We start from the raw sequence: 18,281 nt of genomic DNA, 5'->3' as shown, positions 1-18,281 counted from the left end.
AAATTAGAAACATGCATGCTTCACATGACAATCCCAGCTCCCTCTCCTACCCCTCCACCCTTGTCCCTCCAGCAGTACCTCCCAGCCCCCCACCCAACCCCCATATCATTCCCCAGGGAGGGTGAGACCCTCCTTGGGGGGGGGATCTCCAGAGTCTGCCATTTCATCTAGGGCAGGACCTAGGCCCTTCCCCATGTGTCCAGGCTGAGAGAACATCCCTCTATTTGGAATGGGCTCCCAAAGCTCATTCATATGCCATGGTAAACACTGATCTACTACCAAAGTCCCCAGAGATTTCGGAGGCCTCCTCACTGACACTACATTCATGGAGTCTGTATCAGTCCCCTGATGGCCTCTCAGTCATCAGTCTAGGGTTCAAGAGCTCCCCCTTGTCCAGTCAGCTGTCTTTGTGGGTTTCACCATCACAGTCTTGACACCATTGCTCATCACTCCTCCATCTGTCACTGGACTCCAGGAGTTCGGTTCAGTGTTTAGCTGTGGGAATCTGTCTCTGCTTCCATCAGTCTCTGGATGAAGGTTCTAGGATGGCATATAAGATAGTCATTGGCCTTATCATCACGGAGGGGCTATTAATGTAGTCTCTCCACTATTGCTTAGTTTTCCAGTTGGTGTTATCTTGTAGATCTCTGGATATCTCACTAGTGTTAGCTTTCTCCCTAAACCTATAATGACTCCATCTATTATGGTATCTCTCATCCTGCTCTCTTCTATTCTTACCTCGACTCAACCTTCCTGCTCCCCCATGCCTTCTTCTCCCCTCCTCTTATCCACCTCTCTTTTTCCTGGTTCCCTCTCCCCTCCTCCAATGTTCCCAATCTGCTCAGAAGATCCTGTCTCATTCCACTTCTATGGGGTATCATGCATATCTCTTGGGAACCTCCCTGTTTCCCAGACTCTCTGGCACTGGGATTGTAGGCTGACACTCCCCTCATTCATGTCTAAAATCCATATATGAGTGAGTACATACCATGTTTGTCTGTTTGTGATTGGGTTACCTCACTCAGGATGGTTTCTTCTAGTGCCATCCATTTGCCTGCAAATTTCAAGATTCCATTGTTTTTTTTCCCCCACTGAGTAGTACTCCACTGTGTAAATGTACCACATGTTCTCTATCCACTCTTCAGTTGTGGGACATCTAGGTTGCTTCCAGGAGCTAGCTATTACAAATAATGCTGCTATGAACAGACATCATTGTTGTATGAATGTGCATCTTTTGGCTATATCCCTAAGAGTGGAATTATTGGGTCTTGTGGTAGCCTGAGTCCCATTCTTCTGAGGAATCTCCATACTGATTTCCAAAGTGGCTGTACAAGTTTGCACTCCCACCAGCAATGGATGAGTGTTCTCCTTTCTCCACATCCTCTCCAGCATAAACTGTCATTGGTGTTTTTGATTTTAGCCCTTCTGACAGGAGTAAGATGATATCTCAGAGTTGTTTTGATTTGCATTTCCCTAATGGCTAAGAATGTAGAGCACTTTCTCAAGTGTCGCTCAGCCATTTTAGACATCTCTATTGAGAATTTTCTATTTAGCTCAGTCCCCCACTTTTTTAATTGGATCCTTTGGTGTTTTGCAGACTTGCTTCTTGAGTTCTTTGTAAATTTTGGAGATCAGCCCTCTGTCAGATGTGGGGTTAGTGAATATCTTTTCCCAATCTGTGGGGTGCCTTTTTGTCTTGTTGACTGTGTCCTTACAGAAGCTTCTCAGTTTCAGGAGGTCCCATTTATTAATTGTCCATCTCAGTGATTGTGCTGCTGGTGTTATGTTCAGGAAGCAGTCTCCCATACCAATTCATTCAATGGTATCTCCCACTTTCTCTTCTAACAGGTTCGGTGTGGCTGGATTATGTTGAGGTCTTTTATCCATTTGGACTTAAGTTTTGTGCATAGCAATATACATGGCTCTATCTGCAGTCTTCTACATGCCAATACCCAGCACCATTTGTTGAAGTTACTATCTTTTTTCCATTGTATAATTTTAGCTTCTTTGTCGAAAATCAGGTGTTCATAGGTTTGTGGATTAATCTCAGGGTGTTCAATTCTATTCCATTGGTCTACCTGTCTATTTTTGTGCCAATACCAAGCTGTTTTAAAGACTATAGCTCTATAATAGAGCTTGAAGTCAAGGATGATGATGCCTCCAGACGTTGCTTTGTTGAGCAGGGTTGTCTTAGCTATCCTGGGTTTTTTTTCCATATAAAGTTGAGTATTGTTCTTTCAAGGTCTGTGAAGAATTGTGCTGGGATTTTGATGGGGATTGCATTGAGTCTGTACATTGTTTTTGGCAGGATTGCCATTTTTACTACATTGATACTACCTATCCAAGAGCATGGAAGATCTTTCCATTTTTGGTGTCTTCTTTAATTTCTTTCTTTAAAGACTCAAAGTTATTGTGATACAAGTCTTTCATTTGTTTAGTTAGTGTTACCCCAAAGTATTTTATGTTGTTTGTGGCAATTGTAAAGGGTAATGTTTCTCTGATTTCTTTCTCAGCGCTTTTATTGTCTGTATATAGTAGGGCTACTGATTTTCTTGAGTTGATCTTGTAGTCTGCCACTTTGCTGAAGCTGTTTATCAGCTGTAAGAGTTCCCTGGTAGAGTGTTTTGGGTCACTTATGTAAACTATCATATCATCTGCAAATAGTGAAAGTTTGACCTCTTCCTTTCCAATTTGTATCCCCTTGATCTCCTTTTGTTGTTTTATTGCTCTAGCTAGAACTTCCAGCACAATATTGAAGAGGTATGGGGAGAGGAGACAGCCTTGTCTTGTTCCTGATTTTAGAGGAATTGCCTTGAGTTTATTTCCATTCAGTTTGATGTTGGCTGTTGATTTGCTGTATATAGCTTTTATTATGTTTAGTTATGTTCCTGTTATCCCAGATCTCTTCAAGACCTTTATCATGAATGGGTGTTGGATTTTGTCAAAGGCTTTTTCAGCATCCAGTGAGATGATTATGTGATTTTTGTTTCTCAGTTTGTTTATATGGTGGATTACATTGATGGATTTTCGTATGTTGAACCAACCCTGCATCCCTGGAATGAAGCCTACTTGATCATGGTGGATGAGTTTTCTGATGTGTTCTTGGATCCAATTTGCCAGTATTTTATTGAGTATTTTTGCATCAATGTTCATGAGGGATATTGATCTGAAGTTCTCTTTCTTAGTTGTGTCTTTGTGTGGCTTGAGTATCAATGTTATTGAAGCCTCATAAAAAGAATTTGGCAAAGTCCCTTCTGCTTTTATTGCATGGAATACTTTGAGGAAAATTGGTATAAGCTGTTCTTTGAATTTCTGGTAAAATTCTGCACTGAAGCCATCTGGCCCTGGACTTTTTTTTTGGTTGGGAGACTTTTGATGACTGCTTCTATTTTCTTAGGGGTTATAGGTCTATTTAAATTGCTTATCTGTTCTTGATTTAATTTTGGTAAGTGGTAGCTATTGAGAAAATTGTCCATTTCCTTTAAATTTTCAAATTTTGTGGAATATAGCTTTTCACAATATGACCTGATGATTCTCTGGATTTCTTCACTGACCGTTGTTATGTCTCCCTTTCCCTTTTATTTCTGATTTTGTTAATTTGAATGTTCATACTCTAGCATTTGGTAAGTTTGGATAAAGATTTGTCTATCTTGTTGATTTTCTCAAAGTACCAACTCGTTGTTACATTGATTCTTTGTAGTGTTTTCCTAGTTTCTACTTCATTGATTTTAGCCCTCAATTTAATTATTTCCTGGCATCTGCTCCTCAGGGGTGAGTTTGCTTCCTTTTGTTCTAGAGCTTTCAGTTGTGCTGTTAATTCTCTAGTGTAACTATTCTCAGTTTCTTCATGTGGGCATTTAGTGCTGTGAACTTTCCTCTTAGCACTGCTTTCAAAGTGTCCCATAAGTTTGGGTATGTTGTGTCTTCATTCTCATTGAATTCTAGGAAGTCTTTAATTTTTTTTATTTTTTATTTGACCCAGGAGTGGTGCAATTGTGCATTATTCAATTTCCATGAGTTTGCAGGATTTCTGAGATGTGTGTTGTTGTTGAATTGTAACTTTAAAGCTTGGTGTTCTGATAAGATACATGGTCTTATTCCCATTTTTTGTACCTGTTTTGGTTTGCTATGTTGCCAAGTGTGTGGTCAATTTTTGAGAAGGTTCTTTGTGGCACTTAGAAGAAGGTATATTCTTTTGTGTTTGGATGGAGTGTTCTATAGATGTCTGTTAAACCCAATTAAACTTCTATTAGTTCCTTCGTATCCTTGTTAAGTTTCTGTCTGGTAATCTTGTCTAGTGGTGAGAGTGGGGTGCTGAAGTCTCCCACTATAAGTTGTGAGGTTTTATATGTGCTTTGAGTTTTAGTAATGTTTCTTTTATCAACGTGGATGCCTTTGTGTTTGGGGCATAGATATTCAGAATTGAGACCTCATCTTGGTAGATTTCTCCTGTGATGAGTATGAAGTGACCTCCTTCATCTCTTTTGATTGATTTTAGTTTAAAGTCTAATTTGTTAGATATTAGGACTGCTACCCCTGCTTGTTTCTTGGATCCATTTGATTTGAAAATCTTTTCCCAACCCTTAACTCTGAAGTAATATCTGTTTTTGAAGCTGAGGTGTGTTTCTTGTGTGCAGCAGAAGGATGGGTTCTGTCTTGTAATCCATTCTGTTAGCCTGTGTCTTTTTATGGACAAGTTAAGACCATTAATATTGAGGGATATCAGTGACCATTGATAGCTCATTCTAGTTTGTTTTGGAATGGTTGTTTGTGGTGGAATTGTATATGAACTTCCACCACTGTTTCTTTTGGCTGTTGATAAGGTGGGATTATCTATTGCCTATGTTTTTCTGGTTGTAGTTAACATCCTTGGATTGGAGTTTTCCTTCCAAAATTTTCTGTAGGGCTGGGTTAGTTGATATGTATTGTTTGAATCTGGTTTTGTCGTGAAATATCTTGTTTTCTCCATCTATATTGATTGAAAGCTTTGCTGGGTATAGTAGTCTTGGCCGACATCCGTGGTCTTTTAATGTTGGTAGAATATCTATCCAGGACCTTCTGGCTTTCAGAGTTTCCATGGAGAAGTCAGGTGTAATTCTGATAGGTTTGCTTTTATCTGTTACTTGGCCATTTTCCCTAGCTGCTCTTAACATTCTTTCTTTATTCTGTATGTTTGTGGTATTGATTATTTTTTTGGTCCTCTCTATTTGGTGTTCTGTAAGCTTCCTGCACCTTCACTGGCATGTCTTTCTTTAGGTTGGGAAAGTTTTCTTCTATGATTTTGTTGAATATGTTTTCTGGCCCTTTGAGGTGGGTTTCTTCACTTTCTTCTATACCTATTATTCTTAAGTTTTGTCTTTTCATGACTTTTGGTTCATTTGTGTTGGGGTGTTCCAGTCTTGTTGGTGTAGGATCTCTGGACTCTGGCAGTGTCATATTGGTTTTTCTGTTGCTTCTTGTGTTTTTATATTGTCTCCTTCCTATCCATTCTTGCAATGGGTGCCCTTCCTCTCCTGGTGGGTGTGGGACCAGGGTTCCCTTCTGGTGGGTGTAAGCAAGTCCGTGCTCTAGTAGCAATCCACTTCCTGGTCTCATGGGTGGAGAAGTGGACTAGGATGCTAGGGTGCTTTGGATCCCGGTGGGATGGGTGGGAGTCCTAGTGGTAGACCCGAAGCACAGGAGTGTAGCCTGGAGGCAGGCCCCAACAGACTTAGTTATATGGGTGGAGCAGGAGACTAGGGTGCTGGGGTGCGATGGCTCCTGCAGCTGGGATCAATGCCAGTCTTTCTAACTGATTATTAAAATCCCTGTAAAAACTCAAAAAACTATGAAAACTTATAACAGTAACAAAAATTAATCAAAATTAAATAAGAGTAAGTATCAAGCATGAGGCCTTGGTAGCAATAATAAAGTTATTGTTATTGTCAATACTTACATTGCTGCATAGTACAAAATGGTAATAGCACAGCAGAACTCTTAAAGAATATTCACAGAAATCATGACAGCCCTTATAACACCAAGGTCTGAAGGATTTCATATCCATGAACTTATAACATATGTATTCATTTACTATGTGAACAAGAAAAAATTAGACAATATATTGACAGTTTCAGTATAACAAAAGAAGCGTGATCTTTAAGACAAGGACACTAAAAGCTGTAAAGACAAATAAGGAAAATAATTCAGGATTTACAGTGCAAGAGTACCTGTTTAAAACAACCACTCAGCATTCAGCAAAGGCTCTTGAAAGTACCAACTATAGAAGGCAAAAATCTGTGGTGTGGAACATAGCAGGAAAAAACAGATGAGAGATAACAGTTTAAAAATCATTAAAAGAAGAAAACAATAAAGAGAGCAAAGATTAGGAGTATAATCTTAAACCACAGTTATTTTCAGATGTGGGTGCATTAGAGAACTTACCCCTCCCACACACACACACCTTTCCCTCCCCCTCGGTATACTTAGAGGGAAATTATAATAATGCTAAAGCACTTCAGAGAGGTTTGCAGTCCTAACCCCAAGACCTGTGAGTGCCAAATGCGGTTCAGGGGGCTGATTCATTGCCCTTAAAATGAGGAGGTCATACTTGAAGAGGTCCATGATGCTCTATGGCCTCTATCTAACAACAATACTTATTGTATGTGGAAGACGGATTGACCATGATCAGCCACTGCTGGCTTTGAGAACAAAAAGTCACAAAGGAAAGTGTGCACCTCAGTGTGAAACCACAACTATGGACACCTGACTAGAATCACACAGAGACTTGTTTTGTTTTGTGTGTTGTTTGTTTTTACTTCTGACATCCAGAACTGTCAGGTGACAACTTAGCTTTATTTTATGCTGCTCCACTTGGGCAATTTGTTATAGCAGCAAAAGGAAACTAATACAAACTGTAACCAATTCTTCAGCACTCACAAAGCTTTTAGTGTCCTACCTTTTGTTCAAAATTCTTATAAGAAAAACGAAAAATGTAATGAACTCTCTTGTGCCTTGGCTGCAAGACTGAACTGTAAATGTATCTATTGGGGCTGGGCACCCCACAGTCAGTTATTCTCTTGACTTTGACCAGTGTGGTCATCTCTGCTGCGGTGAGGAGCTCCTTTGATGAAGGCTGAGGGCTCCACTTAACTGGGGGTATAAGAGAAGCATTTAGAATGCAGGTAGCAAACATGATGGTTTAGTAAGTGGTGGTAGTGGGGTCTTCCTCTAACATTCATGATGTCTCTAAGCCCAGGTAGCTCACTAGGTTTCCGGTACCAGGCTGCTTTCCCTCCTGTTGTGTGAACTTTAAATCAACTAGGAGCCATCAGTTATCTCCAAGATTTGAATGTCACTATTCCCCATTAGGTATATTTTGCAGGGCTAGTCATCATTGTGGCTCATAGATGACCTATCACAACTGGTAGGACTAGGATTGCTCCCTCCTTTGACAGCTTGCCGAGCATGTTCTGGCTCTATGAATGTTGGTCCTCAGCAAGGCTTGCAGGTCAGATCCAGCACTCACCCAAAGAGCCAAAGAGCATGTAACATCAACTCCAGCACCAGGCATGAGAAACCTTTTCAAGCTGTTGGTCAGTGGAGTCCAAGAGACTTCCAAAACAATATCAGCTATTACTGTTGCCCTGAGTTGCCACAAGAGGTTGGAAGTAAGTCTTATTGCTGAAGACATCATATACTTTGGACACAAGACTTACAAATACACAAATCTTATCTGAACATTTTGACAAATGGATATGCTTATGCAATTCAGAGTCTTATCGTGATGAAAAGAAATTCCACTGCCCGTGTCCCCAATGTGTGTTTTGTTTTTAGTCTCCACACTACTTTTCCCTATTCTAGAACACCATATAATTGGAGTTACACAGTATATCATATTTTGATTTAGGCATGTCTGTTAGATTATTTATGTTGGATCATGTTGTTAAATGTATCTGTATAGTCCATCCCCATTCACTGTTGAATATTCCATTGTTTTACACACCAGTTATCCATTTTGTTGTTCATACACACTTCCAGTTTGAAACCATTGTAAATAAAATTCCATGAACATTTTTGTGCACACCTCTTCATGTACCTATTCTTATTTCTCTTATACAAACCCCTAAGAGATGAAGTACCTGTGTAAGAGGAGATTTTTGGCTTGTTTCTTGTTTTGTTTTGTGATTTTAGGGGGGGGAGTTCTGTTTTTTTTTCAAGACAGGGTTTCTCTGTGTAGCTTTGGAGCCTGTCCTGGAACTCACTCGAATTTACAGAGATCTGCCTGCCTCTGCCTCCAGAATACTGGGATTACCACCTGTTAAGGAGCACATGTTTAATTTGATAGAATCTGTAAAGTATTTTTCTAAAGGGCCGGTATTATTGCATTCCACCAATAGTGCCAGGTAGTTCTGATTGCTCAGCATCCTTGCCAAATTGGTAATATCCATCTTTTTATTTTTAGCAGTCTTCGTGATGGTGTTGTGGTTTTACTTTCCATTTCCTGGATAACTAGTAACATCTCTCTGTATCCCTGAGGGTCAATATGACATAGTCCTTCATGCTACATCTGAACTTATGGGAGGCATTTTAAGGAAAAGAGGTTTATTTTGGTCCACTCCTCATTGAAGGTGAAAAGGCTGCATTTGGTAATGGCATCTGTGCTGGAGGAGCACTGAGGCTGCGCGGGCCATCGCATGACCAGAGGCAGGAAACATGTGTGCATATCTCCTCTGATGGTTCTCTTCCGGTAAAGCTGACAATGTTCAATCACAGGCTCTAGCCTCTTGACTCTTCTGCACCCTCAGCACTTCCTAAGGCTTCTATACACCAGAGTTGTAGTAAATTACTCCCTTAATACCTCACAACTGGAATTAAAATCCGTAAAAAGAATTTCTTCTGTAATCTTAAGTATAAGTTCTGTGTCAGATATGCATAATAAAAACTAATTTAAAACTCGCCATCACATTACACAATTTGAAATCTATTTCTGAATCTTCTATTCTTGTCCTTGGGTATATTTATCCTTATACCTACCAGTTGTTTGGTAGTAAGTTTTGAGATCAGGTAGATGTAAAGGCTCCAGCCTCAAATATTCTTTTTAACATTTTGGTCTTTTATATTTCTAGGTAAACTATAGAATTTTTCATCAACGTCCTATAATGATTACAAACACACAGGTGTGGGCTAGAGAGATGTCTCGATAGTGCTTACTGCTCTTACAGACGAGCTGAGTTTGTTCCCAGCATCCTTACCTAGCAGCTCCCAAATGCCTGTGGCTCCAGCTTCAAGGGAGCTGCTGCCCTCTGCTGTCATGTTCAGGCACTGCACATAACGTGAAATACAAGCACATGTATACAAGTAAGAGTAAGTCTTTTTTAAAAATAGACTAATTTGAGGAATGGCACCATCCTAACAATTCTGAGTCTTTTATTAAGTGCAGGCAATATTGATGAGAAGAGACTTACACATGGCTGATGATAATTGTAGCGTGCTTCTCTGAGCACTGGGAGGGTTTGATAATGACGACATGCAAATGCATGTGCCTTCAGGTGCCTATTTCTCCAGAAAACCACAGAGAAAAAAACGTAATACCGGGGACCTTGGATACCTTCCAAGAAGAACTTTACAGGAAAACAAAAAAATTAATAAAAACCTTAAATGCACATCCACGGACAAACACAAATGTCTAGATTTCCAATAGCATTTCTTTACTCTTTTTAAAGCTCTCTGAGTCACTGGATAAGTGAAAAGTGTTGCTTTGCACAGTAAGGTAAATGCCTTGGGAGTTTTAACTGCTGGACTAGTCAGTTCCTAACTGAACCTGAAATAATTTCAGTTTAATAGTAAAATTATTTCATGACTCCTAGACCAGAAGATAAAGTTAAAATTTTTGTTTGTTTTAAATAATATACAAGTTAACAAATAAAAACAAGGGTAGGTCTCTCTCCCAGTTAGGAAGCAATGAAAGTTTTCCTCTGTCTTTCACTGAGGCTCATTCATCTAAATACTCCTTGGATCGTGTATGTAATATGAACGAGTAACATGCCAAGTATTTGTTATATATCATATTCAACTGTATTCCTTGAACATCACTTAGTTTACTTGTGTAGCTATGCTCTTCTCTGGGGGTAGGATTCTTATTCCTTTAGAAACATCAGATCCTCTAAGTACATCAATTAATAACTGTTTATATAAACAATGGTTTATAATTAAAATTCTCTTGATGTTTCTAAGAAAAGTTAAAATAAAACCATAAACATAGCAATTGATGGGGTCAGCTTCAGGAAGGACTATGAACCCTACTTAGCTTCTCATCCCAGAAAATGTAAAGATTAGGACTTAATGTTCTCTGATAATTTAAATGAAACAGGTTTATTTAAATGTAAAACGTATATGGTTTTAAATGACAGTAAGGAGTCCAATATTGTATAGCCACACAAACAAATAAAAACACCCTCTGTGGCCTGAATTTGGACTGATTGTTGTGGTTTAATTTCCTAAGAATTGGGTTAGTTTTCCTATCCAGCACTATAAATAGATGTTCCTCAATGTACATACAATGAAGTTGACATCATGTAAACCCATTACAATTTGAAAATACTACTTGAAGTACCCCACTTGCCAAATTTCCTACGTTAGTCTAACCTATTGTGGTGGTTTGAAAAAAAATAGCCCCCGCCGGGCGTTGGTGGCGCACACCTTTAATCCCAGCACTCGGGAGGCAGAGGCAGGCGGATCTTTGTGAGTTCGAGACCAGCCTGGTCTACAAGAGCTAGTGCCAGGACAGCCTCCAAAGCCACAGAGAAACCCTGTCTCGAAAAACCAAAAAAAAAAAAAAAAAAGAAAAAATAGCCCCCAAATGGAGTGGCACTATCTGGAAGTGTGACTTAGTTAGAGTGGGTGTGGCCTTGTTGGAAGGAGTGTGTCATTGTGAAAGCAGATTGTGATACCTGTGATACACTGCTCAAGATACTGCCCAGTGTCTTAGACCTCTTCATGCTGCCTTCAAGATGTAGAATTCTCAGCTACCTCTCCAGTACCATGTCTGCCTGCATGCCACCTTGTCCCATCATGATGATAATGGACTGAACCTCCAAAACTGTAAGCTGCCACCTCAATTAAATGTTTTCCTTTATAACTATTTCAAATGCTATTCTCTATTAGGATACAGAGAGCTCATAGGATTTTGTGGCTAGTACGAATATAATGCACTTAATTAGCTAACTATTCAGTGACTTTCAGGTCGATTCTAATATTTTGCTATTCCATACAACAGAAGACATAATCTGCACTAGTTCAGTAGTTCCAGCCTACAAGTGGAATTACAAAACAAGGGCCTGGTAAAATGCAAAGAGAAGTTACAGACGGAAGCAGCTCTTCCTTGGTTTCTCTCTTTTGCTATTTTCCAAACAAAAAAAAATTAGGAAGCAATAGTAAAAAAAAATACATTTGAGTACAATAGTAGGAAAAGTTACAGTTTATACTGGTCGTTACAGCAAGTTTCTATCTAGAACTACCCTTGAAACAGTCACCACAGTAAATATATCCCTTGGATACTGCAATAGGAAGGAAAGTTTACTGCCAGGCAGTTGGTTTATATATTTGATGGTATTGGTATTGTGAGTAGGTGGATCCAGATTTATGATCTGACAACTAAGCGAAAAGGGATTTTGTTTGGTCTGGAGGTGGTGACGTAGGAGTGTGTGCGAGTGGGTGAGAGGAACGTGTCCTTGAAGTAAGATGAAGTACACGACCCTCTGGCTTTAGTTCCCACTAATGTCATTAATTAGCTTCATAACCTTTCACGGGCAATATCCCTTATATGAGCCCCAGTTTCCTTTTTAAAATACAAAATGGTTTAATTGAAGATGAAAGATATTTAGAGTGATGCAACTAATTTGTATTATTAGGGAGAAAATGTAGCTAGAGAAAGAAAAGAATCTAAGATGCCCAAAACCTGACTGGAACTTTCGAACATTAAGGAATGGTTGGGAAAAACAGATAGCTAGGGGGTTAGGGAGAAAATGGAGAGGAATAGGTTACAAGGAAAGGGGAAGATGACTCTCATGCTTTGAAAGTCAAAAGAAGACTAAGAAGAGCGCTTAGCTGGACGCTGCTGAAGGGCCATTACGTGAGATGCGGAGTTGTTAAGAGACCTTGACAAGAGCCATTTCAATAAATCAGTGCCATTAAAATTCAGATGAAAGCCAGCGAAAGAGAGAATGAACAAAATCATGTGCGCTTTCATTAAACACCATATGTGTTTATTGCAAACCTAGACTTAAACTGTACGAAGTCTCTCTCGGTCTGATCTCATTCTAAAGGACCTAGCCTACCACGAGTCGACCTCCCAGTTTTAAGAGTGTGCGGAAAATGCTTTTAAACAGATCTCACTAAATTGGCTGCACCCAATAAATATTCATCGCATGTATTTCATGCGTACAGCCCGCCCAACCCTCTCGCACCGAAGCTTTACTACTGGAGTTCATTTTCAGAATCCCAACCCGGACACTTGGAGGGCGGGGCTGGAGAATGGGGCTACATGGGTCCCGCCCAGAGACTTCCGGTGCGCGCGAGCATCCTCCGTGGCTCGTTTGCGCAGCCTCCCTAGCGTTCCTGTGGGTAGTTATTTCAGTGACGGACTAACTACGGGTACCCGGCCGGCTCTTGCGGAAGTCCATGCGCCATTGGGAGGGACTCGGCGGCTGCTATATGCCCTTGTTGCTGAGTGCCTGTTCCTGGGTCACTGCGGGAGCAGAAGTCGGACTGGGGCCGACACGGGGCTCCCACGTGGCCGTCTCGGCGCCTGTGTGTGGTCTGCGCTGGCGGGATGTGGCGAGCACGCCAGGCGGCCGTGTCCTGGTAAGTGCGGCCTGCGACCTGGCCCCGTTATGTCATGTTCTGGGCCATTTGGACAGCAGGGTTGTCCCATCACTACTTCCTGAATGTGCAGGTGACCCTCAGGCCAGGCCGAGGCTCATAAAAGAGAATTCTCACAAATGTTTGAGCACCCGAAGTGACCGGAGCTGGCCGGTGACCACTCCTTGTTCAGCTCGAAGATTTTGGACGCCTTCAGTCTTGGCCGGTCATTGCCGTCCCCTTTGCCCCTGCCCTTGTGATCTCGCTGTTATCCCTGTCTCTCGTTGCTGCTTTTATTGTTGCTGTTCTCCTGGCCTGGCTCCGTCCTTGTGTCTCCATCTGTGCGTTTCATTTACTTGTCGTCTTCCAGCCGTACGCCATGTATACTTGGCACCTGCAGCTCCTTGGGCCTTTTTGCCTGACCCTCTGGCTGAAGTCAGATCTAGAGCAGTGACTGACGCACATGAAGAGATGCCCTCCTCAGAGGAGATCTTGCTCAGTGTTGAGGTACACTTTTAGATACAACGTGGTGCGTGTGGCGCCACTTTTGTAATCACGCTGCAATTGTTGCCCTAGTCTGGTTTTGAAGTAGGAAAATCATAAAATATTTTTATTTATGTGAATTGCTGTATGCAATTTAATGATATTAAATTTGATGTTGTATATGTAGTTCCAATAACCTCCAAGCTTAACACATTGTTTCAGATAGTTAATTATAAGACATTATATGCACCTAAGAAGATTAGGAAAATGTAGTTCTCCTGAATTAACTTCACCTTTAAACATTGATCTTAAATTTTATTTGGAGCTTTTAATTATGTGTATGGGAGGGGCGATATGAGCAAGAGTACAGGTTCCCTCTCTGGGTAGGATCCCCCTAGAGATGGAGTTACAGGAGTTGAGCTGCCTGAAGTGGATACTGGGGACTGAACTCAGGTTCTCTGCAGGTACAGCAAACATTCCTAACCCTTCCATCCATCTCTGCTTTCCTTTTTATGTGTATATCTGTTTTGCCAGCATGTGTGTGTGTGTGTGCCACTTGTGTCTGCTGCCCACGGCGACCAGATCACAGTGCCCGGTCCCCTGCGATTGAGGGTAGCAGACAGTTGTGTGTTGTCAGGTGGGTGCTGGAATCCAAACTTGGCCTTCTGGAAGAGCAGCCCTTTTTCTCAACAATAAATCGTCTCTCTAGCCCTGCCTCTGCCTCAGGAACTGCTTTTAATGGTGTAAATGACTTATACTTAAAAAGAATGGAACCCATTTGTTTTGTCGAGAGTTAATGAAGAGTCCAAAAGTAGAACTGCCTCTGCTACAATGTGGTTATTTTAAATCTTATGGGATTTTAATTTAGGAGTATATTCATAAGCTTTAGTGTTGAAAAAAAAGCTACTTACAACTTTTGCATTTCTACTATTTTATAATTAATGTGGAAACCTCTAATTTTCTATAAAACCAGAAAAATGTGCATTTAAACAACCAGGTATGTAGGAAACACTTGAAATTGAGTTTACAAATTAAGAGATGTAGTTTGTATTGTTTGTTTGATCAGTTGTGTGCCATGAGGTTGAATTGTTTCTGGAGTTATGGGCTCCACAGTCATGGCTTTAGCATGTCTCATGCCAAAGCACATTTTAGCAAATGTCAGAACTGGGGATAGAGAAAGCCAGAAAGCCCCAAGCCCTGGAATTTGCCTTTTGCTGTAGTTCCTATGCAAGTTCTGGAATATTGCAGCATAGTCCTACTCTAGTCATAAGATGGAAACAAGCTTTTTATGTACACATAGAAATACTCCTCCTGGACAAGTCAAATGGAAGATTGATGACCAAAATTTGGGGGGTTCAATAAGTATTTGTGTAGAAATAATGAAAAATTAATTTCATACTGGACAGTTCTATATAGCTAAAAATGTGGTAGTTAAGCAACAAATGACTTGCGATCTACTTTACATCGCATTTGGGTTTTGTTTTTAAGCTTCTTAGATAAAGAAGTCTTTTTCTTTTCCTAGCTGCTTTTAGGCTTTCTTGACTTTGTCCTTTGTCTCAGATTTCTTAAGGCTTTGTTCAACTGTGAGTTTCTTTTTCAGCACTCATCTGGCTTGACCTTTGATTTAAAAAACAAAAACTCTCTTTCTTGAGTTCTGCAAAATTTTTCTTCAACTTTATTTTCTTCCTTCCATTGCATCTGTTCTTTTTCTTTCTAAATACTTTTTAAAAAATATGAGATTGCTTAGGTAGGTCCAGTAATTCGTTTCCAAAATAAAGCTATGGACTCCCTTTTTTTCTCCACATGTTTTTAAAAGATATGAGGTTACCTTGGAAAGACATTAAATATACGTCTCTCTGCAAGATTAGTCGATGTTTTCTCCAACCTACACAATTACCTTAACCATTGTAAAAGAGAAAATGTTTGTAATACACTAAGTTGTAGGCCAAGTCATAAAACTGCATGTTGCAAAGTCCTTTTTATATTACAGTCTGTTTATGAATATGCCCAAAAGGGGGAAACTTTATTGAAAACAAACAGAAAACCCAACCCTACACAGGCACCCAGAGATGCACAAGCCTCTTCCTATCCAGTACTTTATTCCCTGTTCCCAGTGGGTCATTGCTGAGTACCCCATGGGCTCCCATCCCCCACTTTGATGCCACTTGTTTGCATCATAGCTTTTATATTTTCATTTTTTCTTTATTCTGAGTCCTAGCAAGTATCCTTGATTTCTTTTCTGCTATTGATGTATATGCAAGTGCAGTTTTAACTTTCCATAAACTGCTTTTTTAATATTCACTAAGCTTCTTTTTAATGTTTAAATCTATAAACATTGTATTCTCGAATATTTTTGAACATGCTCTTATTTAAGTGTGCAGTATTTTCAGGATCCTGTCCATACAATGATAGCATGCTAAGAGCCCCTGTAGGGGTCTGGTTGTAGGGTGACATTTAAACATGAAGGGCCAATGACTGGTGCAGATGCTTTGTCCGTGCTGCTCCTTAATGAGGGGGGGTGGATGACTAAGCAAACTGGGTTTTCTGTTACCGATGATTTCACCTAGCAACTTTCCTTTTGGAGCTTTTATGGAATGGACAGGCAGGTATAGATGACAGCTCGCTCTGGGAAGCCTCTTTCCTCCACACATACACATGCACTTAGGATCCCTAGGACTTCCCTGATAGATTGTTCAGCTTCCTGAGGCAATTGCTGTCCTGCCTCCCCTTTTATTCTCTTACCTATATATCAAGACTACTTTGTGGGACTAGAGGGATGGCTGCTCTTCCAGAGGACCTGGGTCTGATTACCATCACAGACAAGACAGTCCAAAACCATCTATAACTCCAGTTCCAGGAAACCCAGTGCTTCATAAGGCTTCTGCTGATACCATACACACACCCAGACATACATGCAAGGCAAAACACCAATACACATAATATAAGTAATAATAACATTTTTTAAACTTAAAAAATAGAATACCTGGTGAAGAATAGCCTTCCCTTCGGTGAGCTTTCTAACTACTAACTTTGAATATCCTGTCCGTGCCTCTCATGGTTATTGCTGCCACCATTATGAAAATAGGAATATTTGAGGATTTGGAGAGAAATGAGGGAGAAAATAAAGACTTAAATACCCTAGGGCCACACTTGGTCTTGGAGTTCATCTAGGTCCTTTAGGTTAGCACCTTTCTTAAAAGTAGAAATAACCCCTGAAAGTTAAAAGGCTAATTTACTCGTTCATACACTGGTGAAGTTCAGTACAATTAATACTGAAGTGACATGAAGCCCTTACTCTGGACTAGCCTTTGCTAAGTTCTTTGCAGGCCCCAAGGTGAGAAGGAGGGTGGCACAGTCAAAACGCTGGATCGCAGCAAGGCTGTGTCCTCCAGAATGTCCCCGCAGCCCCATTTCCAGTGTTGCATGTGTTTCCACATGTGCTGCTCTCCACACTTGCCCAGCATCAGCTCTTGGAGATGGAGCTCTGGCTCTACTACAGGACAGAACCTAGTTAGCCTCTTTTTCACTGTTAGGCAAGACATCTTTAAACAGACAGGTTTATAAAAAGAGCTATGTATTCTTTCAAGTTCTCCCATCTTGGGCTTGTGAAAGCATCTAGCATAGTATGTGTGACATAATGGAAACGAGACCTGTCGCCTGTTATGCTTTTTCTGTGAGACATCCTCAACTTTGTATAGCTAGATGAATGGACATCCTAACACTCCTTAGTGTTGGGCCTCACCCACAGGATGGAACCAGATGTGGTTGAATAAGATAGGGCATGTAGGCTTCTTGTGCGGATGCTCTCTTCTGTGCAGGAAGGAGGGTAGGGTAGAGCTCGGGCGCTTAGCATGTACATTGAGATTCAAGTCTCTTAGGGGCTGTTCTGCTACTTGCATTTTCCTAAGGAACCTGGTCTTTAATATGAGATTAAGTTAATTTCCATTTCTGGGCTAATTTGGGACTGGGAGGCAGAGCAAGCAGATATTCTTGACTGCTAGAGTTTTGCATGCCCTTTTGTTAGCAGCCTTTATAGTGCACAGCTGTTGGTAACTAGTACCCACCTCTTCCTTCTTTGGTTTTAATTCCTTGAACCAGTAGTATCACAGCCCACATATATATAGTAAATTACCATGTAAAGTCCGGCGTCCCTGTGCCTGAAGTTACAGTCCACCTTCACTCCTGTGTTAGTGTCTTCTTGGGCATCTTGTGTTTGTACCTTTGTGCCACATTTTCCCTCATCCATAGATGGGGCTAGTGTAATTATTTTCATGGCAGGGTTTTCAGAAGGATTGAATGAGCTGGCCACAGCCAATGTAAGCTATCATGTGATAGGACATAGTGTGTTAATATGCAGGTGCATTCTTTTCTGTTAGTTTCTAGGTATTGTTACCTTCTCTGATGTGTCTCCCATCCTCATTTGTTTTTCAGTGAAGTCTGCCAATTGTTAGTGAAACACAGCTCTGATATACAAAGAAACTTACCACTCCAAAAGCTACATCTGGTTTCACGAAGTATTTATTGCTCACATCATCCAGCCCTAAAGCTTCAAAGACCCCAACTAAGGACGTCGTGTCAGCAGTTCTCTTCTCTAACTAACCTTCCTCTACATAAATTAAAACTTTCTCCAATTAAATATGGCTACCAGCCCCGCAGGAACTTTTGGCCAGCAAGGTTAGCTGCAAGGCTCTTAAAACTTCGATATATCATACTGGGATCTGCTGTTGGAGGTGGCTATACAGCAAAAAAAGTGAGTTTACTTTCTTACTATAGTTCTGATTATTCCAAAATACCATAAATTTGCATAGCCTAGAAGAAAGAAATTGTCATGTACATATTTACAATGCCCTGTTGTTTCAATGGTACCATTTAAATATTAACTATAACTGTAGATGATCTGGGAGATGGAGCCCTGCTCTGGGAGTAAGAGCACTTAAATTCGGTTCTGGACATTGCCACTG

At 40.6% G+C, this 18,281-nt stretch overlaps 1 protein-coding gene across 5 annotated transcripts in view; it reads left to right on the top strand.

Annotated features, from left to right (window-relative positions):
• The first annotated feature begins 12,617 nt into the window (after positions 1-12,617).
• Positions 12,618-18,281, top strand: part of Opa1 (OPA1 mitochondrial dynamin like GTPase) — a 76,436-nt gene continuing 70,772 nt past the window's right edge. For 3 of the 5 annotated variants that reach the window (XM_040750996.1, XM_040750994.1, XM_040750995.1), the window contains exons 1-2: positions 12,619-12,840; positions 17,752-18,070. In XM_040750996.1, the coding sequence (XP_040606930.1) occupies positions 12,809-12,840; positions 17,752-18,070 (351 nt within the window). In that variant the 5' untranslated portion in view covers positions 12,619-12,808. Of the gene's footprint in view, positions 12,841-17,751; positions 18,071-18,281 lie in introns of those variants that run through there. The other 2 variants (XM_040750993.1, XM_040750997.1) reach the window with 2 other exon arrangements.

The sequence above is a fragment of the Mesocricetus auratus genome, unplaced genomic scaffold (assembly GCF_017639785.1).
Source record: "Mesocricetus auratus isolate SY011 unplaced genomic scaffold, BCM_Maur_2.0 Super-Scaffold_100008, whole genome shotgun sequence".
In the NCBI taxonomy this organism is placed as follows: Eukaryota; Metazoa; Chordata; class Mammalia; order Rodentia; family Cricetidae; genus Mesocricetus; species Mesocricetus auratus.
The sequence above is the reverse complement of the archived record's forward strand: the minus strand, read 5'-3'. Positions and strand labels throughout refer to the sequence as shown.